Here is a 24984-nt window from a genome sequence, read left to right as displayed (position 1 = left end):
CACTGGGGAGGCCCAACAACCCCCAAATTTAGTGTTATAAATATTTACCTTATTAGGCTCATAATTTTGTGGATCAAAAAATTTGTACAAGGCTCAACTTCTATTCTCTATGATGAGTGACCCTCAGCTGGGATCACGTGGATGGCTGAAGGTAACTGAGCAGACTTGATTGAAACCAAATGTCTTTCTGGATCTTTGATTTTTTTAACTGGGTTCCTCTGTTCTCCACATTTATATGCTTGAAATGCCCAAGATGTCATCTCCCCTCACATTTCGGGAGCCTGGGCTAGGATGTTCAGAAAAGCTAGGCCTGGTGGGGTAGCTCTCTTTTTTCATTCAGTTTCTCAATAAGACTAGTGTGGGCTTCCTCACAGTCTGGTGGTCTCAGAGTAGATAAACATCTTACATGGCAACTGGTTTCCTGCAGAGTAGTAACAGTGCATGCAGTAGCTGTAAGTCTACTTACAGTAGTAGTATATAGAGTAGCTGTGGTCTTTTGTTTGTGAAACTAGTTTATACATTTTTGGATATTCAAATAGTAAGAAGTTGAGATTTGCAAAGAAAAAACAAATTGTAATTAGAGTCAATTAAATGAAAACAGATCTAGAAAGAAATCCCTCATTTTGAAATTCAGTTCCTTTTGAGGGGCATGAGTTTTTTGTTTTTGTTTGTTTTTTAATCTGGTAGTTATAGGAACTAATTTGTAGGGTTTGAAACCACTGTGTCAGGAGAATAAAAATATTATCACTCTGGTATTTCAGTGTCTGCCTGTTCTGTTCCCCACTCTGTCTCTGGTGAATCCTGTCAGTCTCCGTACCTCTGGCCTGTACCCCAGTTCTTGTATGCATAAATAAATAAATCTTAAAAAAAAACCCAAAAATATTATCACTGTAGTTTTTTTTAGCAAGCTTCCTTGGACTCACTAATATTACAGTACACTTCATGCTAGAGAGAATCACCTTGAAGAAGTACAGAATTAATTTTATGGATTGCATTTTATGTATTTAAATTCCAGTTTGTAATTTCCCGTTACCTTATTTATTGTAATCACAGGTCCTGTAGTTGTGGGTCTCTTTAAACTAAGGAAATTTATTGAACCCAGTATTTTCCAAGAGTGAGACAGAGATCTGATTCTCTCCCTACATGGCCAATTCCACTATAAAGATTGGGATTAATTACTCTCCCCTTCAGAGTCACTGTAGTGTTAACAGGAACAAACATGAATTACCTTTTCTCATTTTTTAAAATTTATGGATGTTAAAAAGATGACAATCACAAACAGCATTGTAAACCAGTGTTATTTCCATACAAAAACATGGCAATCAAACACTAACCTTTGGCACTGATTTTCCATACCTGAAGGGTTAGTCCTGAACTTTTGTTTTTTTTGGTATATGCAGTAGTATTCTCTTTTAATTGGAAGTTTTTTGCCCATATGCTTAGAGGTTTATTTTGGGATAAACCTCTTACACAGAGACATGCAGTACCAAAGGTATGATTTGTAATTCAATTAGATGTCTCTTATTGATTTCCTAGGATTAGCTTAATTAGTCAAGTTGTCCACCTCTAATATTTATACCCCAAGCAGATAGATCTTTTCAAGGAGATTCTATCTGGATGAGTTCATGCAAGAACTATCTAACAAGCTGTATACTTATAGTCTGTTATTTATAAGTTTAAGCAATCCGGCAGGATTTGACATAAAACCATAAAAAACATTTAAAGTGAAAATAGAAATTCTTTCTCTGTGATTCAAATGTGACATGGGACATTCCCCCAAAATTTTGTTATGAAAAATTTTAAATAGAAAAATAGAGTTTTATAGTGGCAAAAACCTCTCCCCTTCAGAGTCACTGTAGCATTAACAGGAACAAAGCACCCATAATCCTCAAACATATTCTGCCGTGCACCCTTCCCACCTTTCCTCCCACCCTCAGCTCTCCTTCTTGCACCCTCCCCTCTAGTATTCTCAGTTCTACAGTCAGATTTCTTGGGTTTGTAGTGGGTTAGATTTTCTATTCCTTTGTTTTGTTTCTGTATATTCCACATGAGCGAAACCATCTGTTATTTGTCTTTCTCCTTTTTAAAAAATTTTTTTTTTTATTTTGTCTTTCTCCTTCTGATTTATTTCACTAGGATAAGTCCCTCCAATTCTACCCATGTTGTTGCAAATGGCAAGAGTTCATCTTTTTACTTTTTTATTTTTTAAAGATTTAAAAAAATTTTTATTTATTTATGCAAGCGCGGGAGGGTGAGAGAATTCACCAGAGCCAGAGCAGGCAGACTGACGAAATACACTGCTGAGGGGAGCAGCAGGCAGCAGGAGAGGTCTATGCGCCATGTGGGACTCTCGCCCAGTGGCCAGGGATCCAACCCGCACTGCAGAGGCTGAGGGCAGCTTTGCAACCCAGTGCTCAACCGCTGCGCCACCAGGGAGGCCCAAGAGTTCATCCTTTTAACATCTTTCCCAGCTTATGTGTGTCAAGCATTATGATATTTTTTAAAGATTTATTTATTTATGCATATAAGAGCTGGGGTGCAGGCCAGAGGTGTTGGGGGTGAGAGGATTTACCAGAGACAGAGTGGGGAACAGAACAGGCAGAATGACCAAAGTACACTGCTGAGGGGAACAGCTGGTGAGCCAGGAGAGGTCTGCTGTGCCATGTGGGTTGCTCCCTGGCTGGCCAGGAATCGAACTCGTTCTGCAGCGGCTGTGGATTGCTTCATAGGTTGCATCTTTACCCTTGCGTCACCAGGGAGGCCCAAGCATTATGCTTTTGTTGCTTCTATAAGAGGGGGTGGAAAAGGGTCCTGGAGGGGTCCATTCACCAGTGGGTATGTGCTGGTGTGCTTCATATTTGTAGCAATACTGATATCCTTCTTCCTTAGGGTTCTGGAACCGAATCTCTGCAGTCTGTCACAGTTAGTGCATTTTACAAGGTCAGTATGACTACCAGGGGGTGGAAGAGGGGGAGCACAGCCCAGTGCAATGTGCTTGTTCTTTTCACTTGGGGACACAACCCACTGGGGGAATTCTGCTCCTTCATATGGGTTTCCTCTCAGTCAAGGGTGTGTGCCTCCACACTGCTCACCTCTTCCCTGTCCAGCTGCCAGACAGGAGGCAGTGCCATCCTTCACAATTTGCATGTAGGTTCTCTGTGCAGACCACAGCCTCCGGGCATTTCTCATCCACCTCGGTGTTAATGAAGCATGAATTTCCTCAGTGTCCCTTCTGTCTATGCTGCTGCTCTTAGATGTCCAAGAGGTGCTCCAGTTTTGCCCATGTCTTGGGCTCTTCTGGGTTTAGTGTCCTTCTGGATTACTTTCAGATTATCTTCCTGGGAGCAAAGCAAGCCCCTCCTCCAATGATGCCTTGATCCCCAAAATCAATATTTACATTTTTGTGTAAGACATCTTTCACTCAGCATTATGTTTTTGAGACTTATTCATCTTGTGTAGTATATCAGTAGTTTATTTCATTTCATTGTTATGTGGTATCCATTGCATGAAAATACCTGTTTGTTTATTTTTAGAGATGAACACTTTGACTATCTCCAGATTTTGGTTATTATGAATAGACATCCTAAGAATGTACTTATGAACACTTTTTATAGACAGATATTTTCATTTCTTTACTGCAAATATGTGGACTCAGGGTTTTTGTTTGTAAGTAGGTATATGTTTAATTGGAAAAGAAATTGTCAGATCTTGGCCCAAAGTCATTGTATCATTTTGCATTTCCTCCAGCAATGTATGAGAGTTTTAGTTGCTCCAACACTTGGCATTGTCAGTCTTCTTAATTTTAGTTATTGTGGTAGATATGTAGTGGGACATATAACTTCTAAAAGCACTCATTCTATACTGCGTGTGTGGATATTCTAGATTTCTGTAAATTTATCACTGGAAGCACTAATTATGGGGGATCCCTTTAAAAGATAGGCTTCATGACAACAGGTATTTGTGAACACAGCACACAAGAGCTTAGTGCTTGTTGAATGATATGAATGAATAAATGAATGGTTATACATACTCAGATTTACTGAAAAGACTATCTCTATGAGCCCATCTATGAGCCCACCTTCTTCACTCTTCCCTACTATGGTGCCAATTGCCCTTCATTCTTGATGCCCTGGGCCTTTTGCTGCTCTGATATATATTTGTAACATCCAAAGGGTATCTAGTACCTAGTGGAAAGACTGCTCTTTTTTTTTTTTTCCAGAGACTGAGGTAGCTAGGGGATCCTGAGTAAAAACACTTTCATCTATGTAGGTCTTATTTTCATTTTTTTTTTTTTAATGCTTCCAATTTTTATTATATTTTGATTGATTTCATGTAGGAAGTCATGATGCCTTTCAAAATATGGTAAAATTAAAATTTTAGGCCAAATTTATTGAATAGAATGCTCCAGAATTTAAGGTAGCATTCTATTGATTTTTTGATTGTCACTATTAATTAATTTCACATTTGACAGTGAAAGTGGACCAAATTTGAATTCTGTTTATTGGATTTCAAATTCAAACAGAAAGAAGTTATGTGAAATATCCTCAAAAAATCCTTAAGAAATATCTTCTTAATTTTCTACATTCTTTTTATAAATTTTATTTAGTATGCATCTTTTTAAGTAGGTCTTATTTTCAAGTGCAAAATGAAGTGGATAATTGACCCTAAATTTCTTTAGCACTAAGGTATAGTAACTTTTGATTGCTTGTCCATCCCATCTAAAGTCATGATTTCCATGACAGTCTTGCTAGCATTTTTACAGTTTCCTTTGAGGATCTATGCATTAAGGCTTGGGGGTAGGAATTTCCTAAGAGGTTTGCACTCACTGGGAAATTTATGTCAGATAATAAGTAAATTTGGGTATATATGGAAAAGGTACATTGGGGATAGTACTGGGTACCAAATAACCTTAACTACGATATTTTCCTTTTAAGCTAAGCTGTTTCCTTTTTTTGTTAAATTTCACTGTCAAATGAAGGATGCCATCTATTTAATATAAGTGAAAATGACTTCCTGTCTTCTATTGAAATGAATAGACATTGCTGTTCTGGTGAGGATTAATGGAATAGTAATAAACTTGACTCTTATTTTAAACATTCACAATTCTGCACTTATGCCCCACAATTTTCTGTGTAATTCTAGCCAGGGCAAAGTTTACAAATCCAATGGCTTCAGAAGTAACCTTCAATTTATAGGTCATCAGAAAGCATCACAAAGGTTAAATAAGAAATGCTTTAAGCACACAAGGTTGAAGGGTAATATTAAGTAATAGAAGGGGCAGGTAATATTTAAAAACTCTTGGGAAAATGCAAGTATATTAATAACTGCCATATACCAATTATCTTAAAAGTATGTAAAAATGCTGCCTTTCAAAAGCCTTTCTTTGTAAAGATGGTAACCTATGTCCCTGACAGTTGGTAACTGGATTATTAAAGTTTTACTTTTAGATATATAGAGCAGAGCTGATGGGGTAATGCTCATCTCTATAATCAGAGAATGCAGGAAATACAGCCAATGGTGAGAAATGCATTGAAGTTTGCTTTTTGGCCTAGGAATGATGATAACATTGTGTAATCCTACCATGATTAACTAAGAATGGGTGGTTTCTAATTGTTTGGTGCAAGATTCTTGTTGTATCTTTTCTATTAAGCTTGTTAATTGTGTTTTTGAATCTTTTGTATCTTTCCTAATGGTTTCTGGCTGCTTGATCACTTAATAATGGTGCTTGACATTTTACACATGATGGTATATTTGTCAGTATCTGTACCTCCTTCCATTAATTTTTGCTTTATGAATTTCTTTGAATTATTATAATTATTTCATTAGCTATATACATATTTAGAATTGTAGTGAATTCTTTATAGTGAATTAAAACTTTTACAATTATATTGTGACCTTCCTTTTCCCTAGAATGAATTTTATTTTAAAGCTTATTTATTTATTTTTTTTAAAGATTTTTATTTATTTTATTTATGGAAGCACTGGGTACAGTCAGAAGTGCAGGAGGGTGAGAGAATTCACCAGAGCGGAGAACAGAACAGGCAGACTGACGAAATACACTGCTGAGGGGAGCAGCGGGCAAGACAGGAGAGGTCTGTTACGCCATGTGAGATCCTCGTTGGTGGCCGGGGATGGAACCGGCACTGCAGAGGCTGTGGGCAGCTTCGCAGCCCAGCGCTCAACCCCCGCTGCGCCACCAGGGGAGGCCCTTAAAGCTTATTTTGACTAATATTAATTGACATCTCTTTTAATTGGTGAGTTTAACTACATTAATTTATTGTGCTTATTGATATGCAAATAGTCCCTACCATCTTACTTTGTGCTTTCTTTTTGTCTTGATTTTCCATATTTCTCTCTGTAACTTCCTTTTTTTTTTAAATAAAATTTTATAGATTTACCATTGGTTTACAACATCATATAAATTTTTGGAGAACAGCTCCACACTATGATCTGTGTCTGCCTCACAGCACTTACCACCAACATTCTAGTGCCACTCACATTATCAAATTGACCTACTCTACCTATTCTTCTGAATACCCTTCTTTTTTCCCTCTGGTAACCACCATATTTTTCAGTCTAAGTTATTTTTGGTTGCACAACTTCCATTCTCTCTTCTTGTCTTTTTTAATTGATTAAGAAGTTCCTACTCTGTTCATTAGTGGTTATCTCAACTTTCTATCCAGCTTTAGTATACACTTTTCTTTAGCCTTTGGAAATTCTTCTTCCTTTCCGGAGATTTCAGCAATAATTGAAAACTGTTGTAATTTATCTGGCAATGTACATTTTAACAAGTAATTACAAGTAATTTTACAAAAAAATTACAAGTAATTTATCTTGTATTTTAGAAAGTGGGTACTTTGGATATCTGGTCTGCATTGTAGCTAGAATTAGAAGGATAAAATATTAGCACACTTTAGCTTATGTTTATTATAGATAGAAGCTGATTTTCTTTTAGTTATAACACAGACCTGGTCATTCTTTTCTTTTTTCCTTACTCCTTACCTCTTTTCCTTCCTGACTTCTTTAAACAACCATTTAAATAAGCAAAGATAGTGTCTATTATAAACAGTGATGTTCTTGGCACTGGGAAACAAGATCTAGTTCCTAGAAATGCTGCAAATGAAAAGAGAAACAGCTCCACCGTTTTGGAAGTCATTCTGAAGCAAATTGTATTATTTTCTTAATTTAATAGAAATGATTATCAGACTCAGGCATCCAATGACACCAATTGCACATTCATGTTTAGGTTTTATTTAATATAGTTGGCATCTTACTCAATTTTCTACATAAATTAGTTACTTACATTAAACTAAATGCATACTTAAGGCAATCTGCATTCTGAAGAGAATTACTTATAGATTTCACTATAATAAATTACAGAATTAGATTTCACATGTTGTACGTGCATGTGCATGTGTGTATGTGTGTATATTTTCCCAATCATAAGAATTGTGACTTAAAATCAGCTCTGGTTGAAAGTTCAAAATTGGTGCTATAATCTCTCATCACATCCTACTCACTCTAAGTAATATGCAATTTTGTAAGTTATCTTTATTCTCTGTTCTATCCTATAATTGCCTTCTTTCCCAAGGCTGCTGAGATTTGTCCTTCAAAGTAATGCTAGGTCCTACCCTTTTTCACCAAGGACACTGCCTTATAATATGCCCAATATGATTTCATTGGAGCAGAAAGTTAGTGGCATCTAATTTATGCTATATCCTTGTATCTACCAAAAAGAAATGTCACTGTTAAATAATCAGTTACCATTATTGAATCCTGATTCTATTACACTTAATTTTTCAAACGATTTTTTTTTCTAGGATATTTTCATATCTAATTGTCAAGTTGAATTTATGACCCTTGTTACTCTGTGCTTAATTGAGTTAGTGGTGAGAGCTGAGTCACAAACCCGTAAAACTCTTCAGTGGTAAACTAATTAGCTACTGCACCTGCCCTCCAAACAATTAACATCATTCATTACTAACAACTGGTATTGGAGTTTTTAAAAGTTATTTTATTGCTCAATTATCTAAAGCACAGGCTTCAATCTTTTTTTAAAAATCATTATCCAGAGTAAGAAATGCATTTTCCAGGTCAGTCCAGGATGCGAACACACACACATATGCACCCCTTGTATGTATGGCAGACTCTGAAGTTTCTATTCTATTTTCCTCTACACTTTAATAACTGACTAAAGATATTTTAGTCCCCATTAATGGATTGTGACATAGTTTCAAAAACACTGGCATAAGAAAACTTGCACACTGACAGAAAATTTAGAAGAATCAATAAAAGTCATCTTCACAATTAAAACTTACTTGTTTCCTTCACCATTATATACCCATTTAGTAGTGCCAATTCCTTCATAAGAGGAAGCCCAGTAATAAACGCAGGCATTAATGTGTAGAGTAAATAGCAAGTATCCAGTTGTTCGAATGACTCTGTCAAGGAGAATAAATGCAAAGTAAGGACTCATGTTGTTTCTGGAATAAAGCCTAGTTTAACAATTTCTTTTCCTTGAAGTATCCATTGAATCTCCTTGCTTTAAATCTGCCAAATGTTAACTCTCATTAGTATAGTATAAAATGATGGTGTCATTGCATGTTTTCTGACTGCAGTGTCTTGACTGGGATTGACAGAGTGTAAAAAAAAAATCTTCCTTTCTTTTCACAGATGGTATGAGTCAACTGCCTGAAAGACATGCCTCGAGGGTCACCTCTCCACTTTGTGTCCCATAAAATATGCCACGCTTCTTTAACTGGATATCTCTGAAAAGCTCATGGGACTTTATACTACGATTAACTGTGACTAGAGGTCTCTGTGCAAGTGAAGTTCAGAACAGCAAATGAATGAAATTCAGATTAAAATGAATTGTCATGAGAGAGAGAGCTGTAAAGTTAACTTGCAAAAGAGCATATTTATGTGTACTTGTTCTCACTAAAACTGGGAATATGTCCTATTTTTTTTAGTCCTGTAATTTCTAAAATCTAATATGATTTTCACACTTTTATCTCACTTATAAATATTCCAATCAGTTTTAGAATATAACTGTATATTTTGTATAGCCAGAAATCTGAAGTTATCACCTTTTCCTGAGAAAGCAGGTCATATTCTTCTTAAATGCTGTCTGCAGTGTTGTATCATTGCTTTCTCTCCCACCCCCAAAGTATATGGCATTATACTTTACCTGTAAATATATGCTTTGTCCATTATAGACTCCAAGTGATGATTAAATTCAAAAAATGAAGTGTACTATGCAGAAAGGAAGCAAAAGAAATCAAAAGTGTTAGAAACATCTATATAAATAAAACTATAATTAGATTTTATTTGCTACTGAAAATAATCCTATCCCTATGTCTTTAAAAAGAAGTAAGGCCTGTGGTATGTTCCTGTGGGCAGTACATTTTAGCATGGTGCCAAACCTTCAGAGCTCTGCTTTATTTTATTTCTACCCTCTAGTTATAGTCTTGCTTGTAATGCTTGTTGAAAATCAAGCTTAAAAACATTTCTTTCCTTTTCCTTTTTGAAGCACATAGCAGAACTCTATTTTACAATAATTAAAATCATACTTCTCCTGAAACATAAGTAAAACTAGAAAAGTAAAAGGAAATGCACTGATGTCATAAATAGTGTTGAAGTCCTGTTGCGCATCACTAGCATTATTTTTAAGCATGCTGAATTAAAATTGTACTTATTTCAACATCAACAATGTATATTTATTTCAACATCAGAAGTCCAGTAAATATTAACATTGGCTAGGTATTCCTGATGTACAAAGATACAATGAATTTATATACATTTAATTCAAACAAAGCTTGTATTTCTCTCTCTCTCTCTCTTTTTTTTTTTTGCGTATAACTACTTCATATATGTACATGCTAGCTCACAGTCTTTTTAGGTAGCCTGTGAACTTACAAATTATAAGCTATTTATGTCTTAAAATCTTTTTGAATAGGTAATATACATTCACACTGTTCAAATACAATATGAAGTAGACACTTCATAATTCTTGCTCCTACACCCGCCCCTAATTATTCTGATTTTCCCCCCTTCCTCTCCTCCCCACTTCAGGTAACCATTTTGATTAGTTTCTTTTTTGGGGGAGAGGGGGTGGTAGCCTTCCAGTGTAAGTGGAATATTTATCCCTTCTTGTGAAACAGAAATTAGTATTGTTTTGTAACAAGATTTTTCTTTTTTTCTTTTTCACTTGGTAATTTATCTCAGAAGTCTTTCCATATCAGTTCACAGAAAATATCCTCTTTATTTTTTTAAAGTTACAATGCATTCTGTTACACAGGTGTACCACCATTTATTTAACTAGTTACCTGTTGATGGACATTTGAGTTGTATCCAAATATGTAAATAATTTTGTTATGCAAAATTATTTGTTTTTTTCCTAGAGTTATAGTACTTTATATGACTAAGATCACTTAGAGGTCATCTAATCTAACTCCCTCATTTTGAAGCCAATAGTTCAAGTACTCAGTAACTGTCTAATAAAAAAGGACAATGGAAAAGAATAAGAGGATAAAAGGTACATTTTAACTGTAATTATACTTAGAAGCACAAAAGTCTTTTTATGTTAGATTATAAAAATAGCCATCATGTGATGTAGAATAAAAACAGCAAAGAACAACATCCATCACTAGAACAATGATGTTCATCCTTCATTCAGTTTTAAAGATTCCCATTATGGAAGAGGGCACGAAATTGGATGACATTTTGGGAAAAATTAAGAATATTATATTTTTAGAATATTTTAAAGCACTTCAAGATTTCTATTATTATAAGAAGAAAATGAAATATAGTCATCTTACCTTTAATATCCTATTTGTCCTAAATATTGGATTCAACCCAAAGAAAAGGTAGAAAACATCAAATGGCAATACTGAGGCAACATCCAACTGTTGAAAGAACACATTCATGTTTATGTTGTGTTTATATATTTTTGAATATGGACAGATTTATGCCAATGTATGTAAAATTTGACAATTTACCCAGATTATTTGTTGTTTAAGGTAAACTTGCCATCAATTAAATATGCATGGAGAGGCATAGTGGTACCATGGAAACAGAAACACTACTTCATAACTCACTTCCAACATGTTTAATTTCCACCTTCATGCATATGATCTCTCCTATAGACAGTGAATTTTCTGGAAATTTTGTTGAGCTGTAATATGTACTTCAGAGAGGGCATGTTTGCTAATGTTAAAGTATTTTTTTTTTTTTTTTTTTTTATAGAGGCATGTTTTATTTATTTATTTATTTGTTTGTTCATTTGTTTTGTTTATACATGCACTGGGTACAGTCAGAAGCGCGGGAGGGTGAGAGAATTCACCAGAGCCAGAGCGGGGAGCAGAACAGGCAGAAGGACCGAAGTACACTGCTGAGGGGAGCAGCGGGTGGCAGGAGAGGTCTGCGCACCATGTGGGACCCTCCTCCGGTGGCCGGGGAGCAGCCGGGAATCGAACCGGCGCCGCAGAGGCTGCGGGCAGCTTCGCAACCCAGCGCTCTACCGCTGCGCCACCGGGGAGGCCCTGTTAAAGTATTTTTTAATAATGCTTTAGACATGAGGTTGTTGGGCTAAAGATCAAGTCCATTCTTGATTTTATTTATTTTTTTCCTATTATTATTATTATTTTTAAAGATTTATTTGTTTATGCATATAAGAGCTGGGGTGCAGACCAGAGATGCAGGGGTTGAGAGGATTCACCAGAGACAGAGTGGGGAGCAGAACAGGCAGATCTACAGAAATACACTGCTGAGGGGAGCAGCTGGTGAGTCAGGAGAGGTCTGCTGAGCCATGTGGGTATCTCCGTGGCTGCAGGTCGAAATTGTGCTGCAGGCTGTGAATAGCTTCATAGTGCTGCATCTTAACCCCTTGTGCCCTTTTTTAAAAATTATTAGTGAGGTAAAGTTTTAAAAATTATTAGTGAGGTAAAGTTACATCACTGTATTTGTTTTAGAGGTTATGAATTCAGACCTCTACAAATACATGTTTTGATACCATGCCCACTAACAAAGTTCCAATAATCTTCCACCATGCTCTATTGGGATCCCTCCTTCCCACACACCTACAGTGCCCAGCCTCCTTTTCTTGTTGCCTAGTTTTGCAGTCCAGTGTCAAGGGTTTGTTATTAACAAATTAATAAGAGTATTGGTTTAGAAATTACATTATATCATGGAACTTCATTGATTTTATCCTACAAATGTTGAGCTTGACAAGAAGTTGAAAGTGTAGAGAATAGTCACTAACATAATGTCTCACAAATACGAAAGCAGTAGGTTGGAGCTATTTTCTTATGTTTTCTGGTTCAAATCATAATGGCTTTTTTTTTTTTTCTTGCTCTCTGTCCTATTTCTCAACTCCACACTTAAATTTTGCATGCAGTCAATAATCGATATTGTTAACATGTTGGCATGGATATGTGTAGACAGAGATGATGTATTTCTCATTGAATTGTAGAAAATTGAATTAAGTCTTGAACAACCCTGAACTCTGTACAAACCACTTTGCAAAGCATGTTAGGGTTGAAATAAGAGTAAGATTTTGTTTCTGTGCACAAGCTGTTAACCAATCACAATGATAACTATAACACAATACCGTAAGACAGGTAGCATGCACTAAGGGAATTCACAATTAAATAAATGTAAAATGTTATGTTTACAAGTCTAAATTAAATATATGGCTTAATTACCATTATTCAAATTCAAGAAGGTGATTAAGAGTTTGGAATAAACTTTGTGGTACTTTCAGAGCATATTCATCAAAGTATTGCAGATCTTTTATGTCTAAATATGTGGCACTATTTTTACAAAGAAAAGATTTAGAGATAAAAACAGACTGAAATGATTTTAATCACCATGTCAATGCTGATTAATCCCTGACCCCAGATTTGAATTTTTTTTAAAATTTGAGGCCACTAAAGCATTGTCTATGAAGTGAGAGGCTGGAGTTAGCTTATATAGATTGAAACAACCTTGGATAATTCCCAATCTCTGCTTATTTCCCAGAATTATTAGGAACAGATAAATGATAAGTACTTATTTTATTAGTTTTACTTAAGTAATTATTTGTATGTAATTACAGGTGAAAAACATACTATTGTATTGTTATTGGAGGCAAAATGAAGAAGTTTTGTTATCAAAATAACTGCTTCCTTTTATTGTGCTTACAGGAACAAGAAAGTAATAGGGGTAGAGACAACTTTGTAGATTTTCACAACATCTTGCTACATGACTTGAAGTTAACATCTGTATAAACAAGATAAAGTCTATCCTATACTCCTTCATTGACATTTAAATGTGGGTAATAACATTTTGTTCTGTCTAATAAAGACCATGTGTCAAATTATATACACATACAAGAAAGAATATCTTCTTATTAGAAGCAAAAACTTCAGGCCTGTCTTTCTCTAATAAAACTTCATTTGTAAAATTTGTTAGAAAGTCTATGATTCAGAAAGGAAGCAGATTTTTTTTTTTTTTTTTTTTGGTAATCAATAGGTGTGCCTTAAAGTCAAAATGGTAATGGATTACTTGAACAATTTTGAAACTGTAAGTCACCTACCTGAAATTTTGTAGTACTCCTGTAATGTCTCCTTAGCTCATCTGTATCCACCTGAAATGTATTTCATATTAATTTTAGCAAATTTCATCAATTATTTTATTATTTAAGGATATTTAGAGCTATTATTATTTAAGGATATTTTGATATATTAGAGTTCCTTCAAACTGAACTTCAACATTTAAATATTCTCTATCTTCCCATATCTTCCATGGTGTTTATTGTTGTTGTTCCTGCCCTTTTATTTGTGACACTCAAGATCCTCAACAGAGTCATTTGCATTACTTTACTTCAAATCATTCCCGTTATAATTCCTCACCTAAAGGCAATTGGTGGAAATTTGACTTTTGCTCAAGACTACTACTACTAAATGTGAAAACCACCAAAGACCACCTAAAGATCATATTCAGAGGACCCTTTATAGAACTTAACATAATTTCATGGCAGGCACCATTTATTTAAAATCAGTCTACTCTTTTAAATGGCAATCTATTTCAGTATAAGGTTGATTTTATGTAGCAACTGTATATAACTAGTGGCTAGAATTGTCAAAGCGACCAATAAATATTTAATGAGTGAAGGGTAAAGGAATAAAAAGATGAATCCAATTTTTGAAGCACAGACCTTTTTTTGGATTATTTTGTCTTTGAAACACTTTGTTCTTGAAAGAAACTTTCTTTTACTGAGGAATTCAGAAAGTCATTCTTAGTTTACTTCCTCAGTTCTAATTTTTCATATCCTTGGATTATTATGCTAACCATTTAAAAGACAGTATTTCCCAGAATTCAGCTCTCTGCTATTTTCTCTGTAAATTTGTTTCCTGAAAAATGTCATCCACTTTCATAGTTTCAGAGATCATCTCGCATGTTGATGCTACTAAACCTCTATCTAATATCATTTTCTGGATCTGTTGATCTTGTACAAATAACTGCCTATTGTCTTCACTTAGCAGTCCTGCTCAGACCAAATTTAACCTACACCAAACATGAATTAATCATTTTCCAGTCCCCTTAAACTATATCTCTCCTCCACTACTGAGTATCTTAGGAGCATCTTCTTCATTAGTCAGTAATCCCAAACCACTTTTCTTTATCCCTCATCAATCAGCAATCAAGCTCTACTGATTCATCTTTCTAAAATTCACTCATGTTCATTCTCTCCCTTTGGCACTGGTTTTCTTATGTTTAGACTTGCTCCCCTGGATCTACTTTACAATGGTGGCCAGAAGGTTAGTTACAATCCCCATTTTGTCAAATCCTATGACTATATGATCTTAAGAAAATCCAAGACCCCTTTCACAGTATAAGAAAGCTCTACTTTCTCTGTCTCACTCTCTGCTGCAGCACCCACAACCACTCAGTTTAGTAGTTTCTCCAATGCATCACAAGAGTTTCTCACCTTGATGCCTGCTTTTGCTATTCCTAGAGCTTGGATCATATTTTTATCCTTTTTTTTTTTTTGTGGGAGTAGGAGTGTGCAGATAATACCATGAAACATCATCCTTGATGATTTGGTCCAGGTTCATCTTCACATGGTTTTCTCTATGCCTCATAGCACCCATGGATTATCTCTGTTTATGACTCATCACAAAACTCCACCACTTCTCTTTCCTCTGCCAGTCCTTCATACTTTAATTTGCCTAAGAGGGTCCTCTGTTTCTCCAGTTCCTAACACAAGGTGCTCAATAAATGTCATAAGCGATAGAAGAATTTGTTAACATTCAAGGAAGCATTTGTTAACATTCAGATCTAAAAGAATTTATTCTAATATTGGACTGACATTCTTATATTTTAGTTATATGTAGGAAGGAATTGTCTATGTACTATTGATTAGTTGACCAAAGTATTATAAGTTGGACAGCTGAAAGCAGCTTCTTCTAACAATTATCTTCTAACAAATATCCAGCCTGTTCAAATTCATAATTTAACTTATCTGCTGAGCAATGTTAAAGATTCGTAGCCAGTTTCCCAATTCCTGCCTCAAATTTCTCCCATTTTTTGGGTAGAATTTTTACCCATGTATGTATATTAATTTTACAGAAATACATTAGAACACATATGACATGTTCTTTTAATGTTTCTTTTCCCTGTGAAACAAAATGGCTTACTGAGTCACACATTGATGTAAACACAAGTTTAAGTTGAAACAGATATTAAGCTTCAGTAAAATCAGGGCCTCCCTGGTGGCGCAGGCGGTTGAGTGCCTCACTGTGAAGCTGTCCGCAGCCTCTGCAGCACAGGCTCAATCTCGGCCGCGAGAATCCCACAGACCTCTCCTGTCTCCCGCGCTGTTCCCCTCGGCAGTGCATTTCGTCAGTCTGCCTATTCTGTTCCCCGCTCTGGCTCTGGTGAATCCTTTCACCCTCCCGCGCATCTGGCCTGTACCCCGGTTTTTATATAAATAAATAAATCTTAAAAAAAAAAAAAAAGCTTCAGTAAAATCAGTCAGCTCCCTTAAAGAATATATGTAATATGGGCCTCCCCGGTGGCGCAGCGGTTGAGCGCCGGGTTGCGAAGCTGCCCGCGGCCTCTGCCGCGCCGGTTCAATCCCCAGCTGCTCCCCGGCCACCAGAGGAGGGTCCCACATGGCGCGCAGACCTCTCCTGCCGCCCGCTGCTCCCCTCAGCAGTGTACTTCGGTCCTTCTGCCTGCTCTGCTCCCTGCTCTGGCTCTGGTGAATTTTCTCACCCTCCAGCGCTTCTGACTGTGCCCAGTGCTTGTATAAATAAACAAACCAACAAATAAATAAATAAATAAAAATACATGCCCCTTTAAAAAAAAATGTAATAGATAGACATTAAAGTTAAAATAGCATCTCTTCCACATCTCTGGAAGAATGTTTTCAGCACATTTATTCCTTTCATTTTCAGCATTATCTATGATTCTATGATTTAATAAATGTAGATGAACGAAAACTTGCTAGATTAAATGAAAATGCCATCTAGCAATTTTAAAATCCTACTTCCTTGGCACACTAAATAAATTTGGCATTATTAGCTTTACAAGGATCAGCATACTTAATGGTAACAATTAGGCTCTTATTTTTAAAATGTCACTGATTTATTTCTCTCTCTCTTTGAAGCCTCATCAATATGTAGGCAACGTTTCTTCAGGGGAGGCTTACTTTAAGAAGGATATGCTAATTGCACACAAATCTTTTTCCAGCAAGTAGTTTTTTTTTTTTTTTAAAGATTTATTTATTTATGCATACAAGAACAGGGGTGCAGACCAGAGGTGTGGAGGGTGAGAAGATTCACCAGAGACAGAGTGGGGAGCAGAACAGGCAGATTGACTTAAATACCCTGCTGAGGGGAGCAGTGGGAGAGTCAGGAGAGGTCTGCTGCACCATGTGGGTAGCTCCCTGGCTGGGGATCGAACTCATGCTGCAGTGGCTGTGGATAGCTTCATAAGTTGTGTCTTAACCCCTTGAGCCACCAGGGAGGCCCACCAGCATATAGTTTTTGAAGAAGCTCTACCCAGGTATTTTTATATTTACTTATTATTTACCTCTTCTGATAAATAAGACATAGAAACTTCTTAACTTCACATAAAACAGAAATGTTTCAAAAATTATTTAATCTGAAAAATGATCATAGAGGTTAAATAATTATTCTGGGAATAAATATTCTTGAACCAAGATTACCATTCACTCCTTCAAACACTTCTTGAGTATATTCCCTGCATTCCTAGGAAATTTAGGGAAGTCAAGTACTGTCCCAACTCTCAAGAACCTTATTGTAGGGTAAGAAAGAGAGTTCTCTACTTTCTATATCAGTAGGAGATGGGCTGTAGAAGTTAATTGTCTGGACATTTATTTGTATGATACATCCAGCAATTTACTACTCATCTTCTAGATGCCAGACACTGGGTTAGGTGTACACATTGTTTTATTTAATCTTTACAATAGGTTTATGAGGTGGATACTGTTATTACCATTTTATGGATGAGAAAGAAAGGGTAAATTAATTTTCTCCAAGTAATGCTGTTAGTAAATTTCAGAGGTGGAATTTTACCATGGTCTGTTTGTTTCTACTGTATCATAATTTGGCTAGTTATTATTTAACAATTAAACAGCAGAAGTTTGAGTGAAGTTTAGAAATCACAGAGAAAAGAGTGGATAATTTTCTTCTGGTAAGTTTATTAATAGTAACTGAAAAGACTAAGTATCTAAAGCAAATGACTTTAATGGCAAGCTTGATTGACACTGCCACCAGATCTCACTGAGTCTTTCCACAGCGCCTTGTGATTGATAGGTTTAGCAAAGACTTGTGGATGTGAGACTCTCGTATTTAATTCCCACTATCATTTCGACACTCTGCTATCTATATGGGGGATTACAAACAATGGACGTTTTGTTGGTCCTTGATTAAAATTTCTGTTCTTTATTGGTGTAGCAACATTTTCAGAAGAAAGATATCATGAATAAATGCTGTGGAAAAATATGTAAATCTTTAAATCTTTCCAATTCCCTTCACTGTGGCCTTTAGCATCTCAATTTGTCTATTATTTGTCTGTTTTCCCTCAAGCCCTTCCAGAATTAATTATTTCCATCTTCCAGCACTGGAACATCTGGACAAGTAGGTATTTAATAAATGTTTGTGGACTGAATAAAAAATTTGGTGTATACCAAAGGTAGCATAGATAGTTAAATGTAATGAGAACTTCAGGTTGGTGCTTAGCTTACATAATCTTCTCACCAAGATGTAATCAAGTTTTGCATGTAATCAAACTACCTACTTTAAATTAAAAAAAAATTATACTTCTTTTGAACAAACAAAGCAATTAGTTCCTGCTTTATATTTGTGGCTCATGATAATGAATTTTAAATAGATCCCATCGAGTGTGCTTTTACTGGTTATTTTTCTTGGTATTAACGCTCCATTGTGTGCAAAGGCCTCTTAGAAAATTGAAAATAAAAGTCTTCCCTTACTGATTTTGTCATTTTCCATTTGTCAAACATTGATTTTCTCCCCCCTTGTGCATCTAATGGAGGTTGAAATTAGTGCTCTTCCCCCCCTATTTTTGGTGTGTTGTTTACTACTTATTTGTGCACCATCATCATCATTCATCACTTTGTCTGTGAGCTCTAGGGATAGTGCTGGTGAATTAACTCATGCTCTGAAGTTCTCACAAGGAATATTTTGAATAGGTTTTTTTTTTGCTACAGCTTTAGCTCTTGCTATTAGTATTTCTTTCTAAGAAAGATTTCAAATATTGGGAGATTTTTCCAGCAAAAATATAATTTTAAAAATATACAACCAGGGCCTCCCCGGTGGCGCAGCGGTAGAGCGCTGGGTTGCGAAGCTGCCCGCGGCCTCGCAGCGCCGGTTCAATCCCCGGCTGCTCCCCGGCCACCGGAGGAGGGTCCCACATGGCGCGCAGACCTCTCCTGCCGCCCGCTGCTCCCCTCAGCAGTGTCCTTCGGTCCTTCTGCCTGTTCTGCTCCCCGCTCTGGCTCTGGTGAATTCTCTCACCCTCCTGTGCTTCTGACTGTACCCAGTGCATGTATAAACAAAACAAACAAAACAAACAAATAAAAAATAAATAAAAAAACATGCCTCTAAAAAAAAAAAAAAAAAATATACAACCAAACTCACTTCTTTCAGGTTTTTTTTTTTTTTTGATAATTTAAGATCATCTGGAGATTAAAAAAATGTTCAGGATATTAAAGAATTTGTCTCTCTTTCCCAAAAGCTTAGATAAACCCATGATGCCACTTGGAAGCTCTGCTCTTCCTATTTTTTTTTTAAAGATTTATTTATTTATTTTTAAAAAGTTATTTATTTATTTATACAAGCACTGGGTACAGTCAGAAGAGCAGGAGGGTGAGAGAATTCACCAGTGCCAGAGTGGGGTGCAGAACAGGTAGACTGACGTAGTACACTGCTGAGGGGAGCAGTGGGTGGCAGGAGAGATCTGCGTGCCAAGTGGGACCCTCACCAGTGGCCGGGGATCGAACCGGCGCTGCAATGGCTGTGGGAAGCTTCGCAACCCAGCGCTCAACCGCTGCACCACAGGGGAGGCCCTAAATATTTATTTACTTATGCATACAAGAACTGGGGTACAGGTCAGAGGTGTGGGGGGAGGGATGAGAGGATTCACCAGAGACAGAGTGGGGAACAGAACAGGCAGACTGACTGAAGTACACAGCTGAGGGGAGCAGAGGGTGAGTCAGGAGAAGTCTGCTGCGCCATGTGGCTATCTCCCTGACCGGGGATTGAACTTGTGCTGCAGAAGCTGCGTTTAGCTTCATAGGTTGTGTCTTAACCCCTTCCGCCACCAGTGAGGCCCCTGCTCTTCCTATTTTGACATTGCAGGATCTATTCTGTGTAATCCTTGCTGGGACTGTGTAGAGGTTATCCTGGTGGACATCTGTTGGAAAGAAAGCATCTTTACTAGCTGGGGAAGGGACCAACTGGTAGAGGCTAAAAGATTTGGGTATGTGCTTGTGAATACATATTCTATTTTTTTTTTTTTTGTAGGTTCTGCTTCAAATTTATTTGTACAAATAGCACAGGAAGACACCAGTGCCCTGTAGACAGCAGCCTAGGGGTGACACCAGTCCTTCTGTCCTCACACGGGCAGACAGTGTTCTCTATTCTTAAGGCTTTGCGGGGGCCTGGGCACCTTTGGCAGCCTGGGCACCTTTGGCGGCCTGGGTACCTTTGGCAGCCTGTGTTCCTTTGGGGACCTGTGCTGCAGCCGCATCCTTGGCCTGGGTTTGAGCCTTGCCCTTTGGCCGCGAAAGCCTGAGACCCTTGGCGATGCGGGCACGTGCATGTTTCCCAAGCTTGGGGTGAGCTATGTAGGCAAATCGGCTGAGCTTGCGGCTGCTGCCCTTTGGGATGTTAGCCCTGACCGTCTTGGTCTTTATAACGGCCTTGATAGCCTCAGCACGTGCACTCATAGCCTTGGCATTGATCTTCTTCAGGCCGTTCTTGTTATGCTTCTTGGCAAAGCGCATGTTCCTTAGGAACTTGGGATCTACCCCCTTAAGAGATTCGTATCTTTGGGATCGGGGTTTCTTGATGCCATTTCTGTGCCATTTTCGGGATTGGTTGCGTGTGGTGTGGTTCTTGGACTTGGCCATGTCTGCACCGAGGCCCGCGGCTCCCCAGGCGCCTTGAGCCGGAAGAGCAACATATTCTATTTTTGACTTTGATTGGATTTAGCTGTGAAATCCCCTCAACATTGACTAAATCCAGGAGGAGATGATTTCGCTTTAAGGGTAAGAATACTTGTTGGTAATGTGGACCACTGCATTTGATGCTGAGAAGTGGCATGTGATTAAGTTTTGAAAGTGAAGAGTGAAAAGAAGTGAGGCCAGTGGATGACATATTAGTTAAAAAGCAAGACAAAACAAAACAACTGTGATGGTGTTTTATATTCTCATGATTTGCACCTGTCTTTGGGGTATGTGGCTTCCTTTCTGTGGTCTGGCTCTGTCAATGGAGAGTTCATGATTCATTACTGTCTTAATCCCTTATAGTGCTATCCAATAATAATTTTTGCAATGGTGGAAATATTCTATGCTGTCTGAGCTAGTAACTTCTATCCACATGAGGTTGCTGGGACTGGAAATACAGATAGCATGGTTGAGAAACCTGAATTTTAAATATTATTTAATTTCAATTATTTAAAATTTGAATAGATACATATGACTAGTCGCACTATCTTGAACTGTGCAGTGAGTCTGCTCTGATAAAAAGGGTTATGAAGTCTTTGTTTTTAAAGTTGAGTTTACTCAGAATGTCCAGGTCTAAAATCTTGGACTTGATTTCTGTACTATATGCATTATTGTAGTTGGTGTTGACTATAAAATGATAAACAAGATACAGACTGTATCCTAAAAAACTTATAACTAATGCTTTCTCATAACACTATTTTTTTTCTTTTTGCAGTGATAAGTTATATATATAAACATTATTTAGGTAAATTATGAGTACAGTTTCAACTTTTAAGACCTGGCATTATCTTTGTATCCTTAAGCATTATAAAATTCTGAAAATCTTGCCACTCTGAACCAGCATGGTGTAGCTGTAATGAGCATGGAATTTAGAATCGAAGTCTGGGCTTAAATCCTGCCTCTGCTACTTTCTAGCTTTGTGCCTTAAACTCACCCTCTCCAAATTTCAATTTCCTCATCTGTAAATGGGACAAGTCCTATCTTCCTCATAAGATAGGATAAGGTTGAAAGGATTCATTGAGGCATTGTAAGTAAATAAAGTAGAATAATAATGATACTTAACATTTAATATGCACTCATAAGATGCCAGACACAGTTCCAGGTACTTTACATACCATCAATTCATACAGTCTTCCCACAGACATTATGAGGCTACTATAGTTATTCCTATTTTTAAGATGAGCAAAATAAGGCACCGAGGGATGCATGGTCCCCAGCACAGAGTGAGTGTTTGCTGTTATTGTTATTGTGATTTCTGGTGGTTAAAGACCCATACACGCAGTCAGTCAAACATTAAATGAAACAATGTTGTTAATTTAGTTTATATAAACGTATAAAAATTATCAATTTTGTGAGGTTTTGATTCTTCTGAATCTCACTTACTATTATGTTTCCTCCTCTTATAAACTGGAGTCTGGGCTGGATTAATAGCATGTCACAAAGGTAGATGATATCGCAGACAATGTCTATAATAAGCCAGTAGCATGTGTTGTCCGGTGTTTGATATGGAAAGACAAGGCGCAACGGTATTAGCCAGCAATTCCAGTTATAGGCAACAGTGACGAGTAAAAGCCACCGGAGATAGAGTCGATCTAGGAAAACAGTAACTGAAGTAGTCCAAATGGCATGTAACAATGATTAAGATAACTCTCTTGTTTAGTTTGGTGAAGTTGGTTCACTATGCTGGAGATAAGCAATTTTCTATAAGAGACTCTATTAAATATTCAGCACTATTCTGCCTCTATAGCAGGAAGCACTGGGCTTTGTAAATGATATGAAGTGACTTTATCAGCTTTCCTGACATTGGAAAATGTCTTTCCTTTCTGTAGAGCAGTGATTACTCTAAGTACAGGTAACTGTACTATTTGGATCAGGAAAGCAGAAACTTAAGAAAAATCAGATGTGCCCTGGGCCTCCCCGGTGGCGCAGCGGTTGAGCGCTGGGTTGCGAAACTGCAAGCGGCCTCTGCGGCGCCGGTTCGATCCCCAGCTGCTCCCCGGCCACCGGAGGAGGGTCCCACATGGCGCGCAGACCTCTCCTGCCGCCCGCTGCTCCCCTCAGCAGTGTACTTCGGTCCTTCTGCCTGCTCTGCTCCCTGCTCTGGCTCTGGTGAATTCTCTCACCCTCCCTCCCGCACTTCTGACTGTACCCAGTGCATGTATAAACAAAACAAACAAACAAACCAGCAAACAGATAAATAAAGCATGCCTCTATTGAAAAAAAAAAAAAAATCAGATGTGCCCTGCTAGGAAAACGCAACAGCTAGCCTTATGTGCAGGACTAACCAGGGCAGGTAGGTGAAAGGCTACCTTTTGCCTGAGGTGGTATTGCTGCAATGGGGAGAGCAAGGAATTAGTCCATGAAGGCAGTTCAAGTCCCCTCGAACATTGCTCTCCTCTCTCTAAGGGAAGCCACATTAATTAAATAATGTGAAGCCATGGTAGGAGACAGACTTTTTATAATGTTTTGGTTGTTTTTGGTGATGTTATCAGTACACACACTGTTGAATATTTGGGGTCTTCTTTTCAATTAAGGGCAGGAAATACTCTGGACTGGTTTTTTTTTTTTTTTTTTTTTTTAAAAAGATTTATTTATTTATACAAGCACTGGGTACAGTCAGAAGCGCGAGAGGGTGAGAGAATTCACCAGAGCCACTCTGGACTGGTTTTTAATAAAAAGAAGGAATATTTTATCTCTTGTTTTTACCAGAGTGGTGAAAAGAAGCCACTGGAGATTATATAGCTTAAACTCTGTTTTCCAGAAAGATTCTGAGTGTGGGCTAGGGAAAATGGATGCCATCTATCACTTTGGGTTCTTGGTAATGGTCAGCCCTCCTACTGATATAGACCACTTTTTGACAGTACCTGTGTATGAGTCTATGCTTCTTGGAAGTCTAATTTCCTTTAGGTACTTGGTTAGAGGCAGCTTCTGGAATTTACAACACAACATGCCATAGTAATGTTCTTCTTTTATTTTAGCATCACTGTTTTGTGTTGATGATACAGTTGTGGGTTTTGCTTAATACAGAAAAAGAAAAGATAAAAAATCAGATTTAAGGTTAACTTAAATCAGCTAAATGAGCACAAAGTTTTGAATTCTTGAACATTCCAGAAACTTCCAATGTGAATACAGGAAGATGAGGCATTTTATGATATTTAAAATAGTGTCATTTTTGAAAAGTACCCAGATAACAAAAGTAGTGGAATTTGGAAATGAGCAACAATTTTAAATTTCACTAATTGTCCCAAAGATGTTATAAATGGAATATATTAAATACAAACTAGGTTATCACATATATTTGGGCTTAAGTAAAGTCAGTAATTTTAGATTTACATCAAACATAAACATTATACTATACTATTTCACAGGTTTTAGTGTCATGCTTCTTTAGTGTTATACAGATATTTCAAGCTATGGATAAATAAAGCTTAAAATATTCTTTTAAGTATATCTTTATCAAGCTACAATGATAGTGTCTTATTTTAGTCTCTTCTATTTAAAAGGAAATGATTATAAATACATAGTTTATTTTGGAAATTGAACCTCCCTTACACAGAACTATATAGAAGCCCTCAACTCCATCGTATGTAATTATCAATTTCATTTTTACTTATTTGATATTAAACAATCAAGCTTTCCTCTGTTCTTGGTTGATGCCTATGTTTTCTACATAGATGTAACCATAGCATTTATCACTTTTTTGCTCCAATTTTTTAATTTTATAAATGTGTTGGTATGATTAATTTTTTATAAATGTATTGGTATGATTATTTGAGAGATCAATAATTTCTCCTCCACTTATGTTATTAGTGTGTTAATGTTCTTTGCTCTACTGCATACTCAGGTACTGTTTTTGTAGTAAGTACTTTGTATTTTGTGGGTATTCCTAGTTAATATTTACAGTAATCTTCTATAGCAGATATTGTGGTCATGAGCAGAGTGTTTCTGTGTCTTTCTGCCTGATGCTTTTCTCCCAGCTGGCTTGCCTAAAATGCTGGGGAATTAGCAAAATGCCCCAATAGCAACCTTCAACCACTGAAGGACAGGAGCTGGTGGATTGATGCCCCAGCCTCTGCCTGTCTCATAATAATTCCTAGGTGTGATCTTCAGATATTTTCAGCTGAATCAATCTTGGTTAGTCCACACCAGTAATCATGTCATTAACATATCTTAATTTCCATCTTTTTTTCTGGGTGCATTCTACCTTCCTGTATTATCCTCAATATAAA

General features: G+C 37.0%; 2 protein-coding genes across 3 annotated transcripts in view; both read right to left on the bottom strand.

The window, feature by feature from the left end:
• Positions 1-24984, bottom strand: part of CNGB3 (cyclic nucleotide gated channel subunit beta 3) — a 206322-nt gene that overhangs the window by 52836 nt on the left and 128502 nt on the right. For both annotated transcript variants that reach the window (XM_054692121.1, XM_054692120.1), the window contains 6 exons: positions 23620-23772; positions 22139-22347; positions 13574-13624; positions 10818-10904; positions 9188-9252; positions 8319-8441 (listed from right to left, as the gene is read on the bottom strand). In XM_054692121.1, the coding sequence (XP_054548096.1) occupies positions 8319-8441; positions 9188-9252; positions 10818-10904; positions 13574-13624; positions 22139-22347; positions 23620-23772 (688 nt within the window). The remainder of the gene's footprint in view (positions 1-8318; positions 8442-9187; positions 9253-10817; positions 10905-13573; positions 13625-22138; positions 22348-23619; positions 23773-24984) is intronic.
• On the bottom strand, positions 20070-20703 carry LOC119240025 (60S ribosomal protein L29-like). The gene has a single exon (XM_037504397.2). It carries the CDS (start codon positions 20657-20659, stop codon positions 20171-20173), a length of 489 nt encoding a protein of 162 aa, XP_037360294.1. The 5' UTR covers positions 20660-20703; the 3' UTR covers positions 20070-20170.

This window comes from Talpa occidentalis, unplaced genomic scaffold (genome assembly GCF_014898055.3).
Source record: "Talpa occidentalis isolate TD23 unplaced genomic scaffold, MPIMG_talOcc4v2.1, whole genome shotgun sequence".
In the NCBI taxonomy this organism is placed as follows: domain Eukaryota; kingdom Metazoa; phylum Chordata; class Mammalia; order Eulipotyphla; family Talpidae; genus Talpa; species Talpa occidentalis.
The sequence above is the reverse complement of the archived record's forward strand: the minus strand, read 5'-3'. Positions and strand labels throughout refer to the sequence as shown.

Bases quoted from the DNA above. Each gene is read 5' to 3' on its own strand.
- LOC119240025 (XM_037504397.2), bottom strand. From the start codon at position 20,659: ATGGCCAAGTCCAAGAACCACACCACACGCAACCAATCCCGAAAATGG.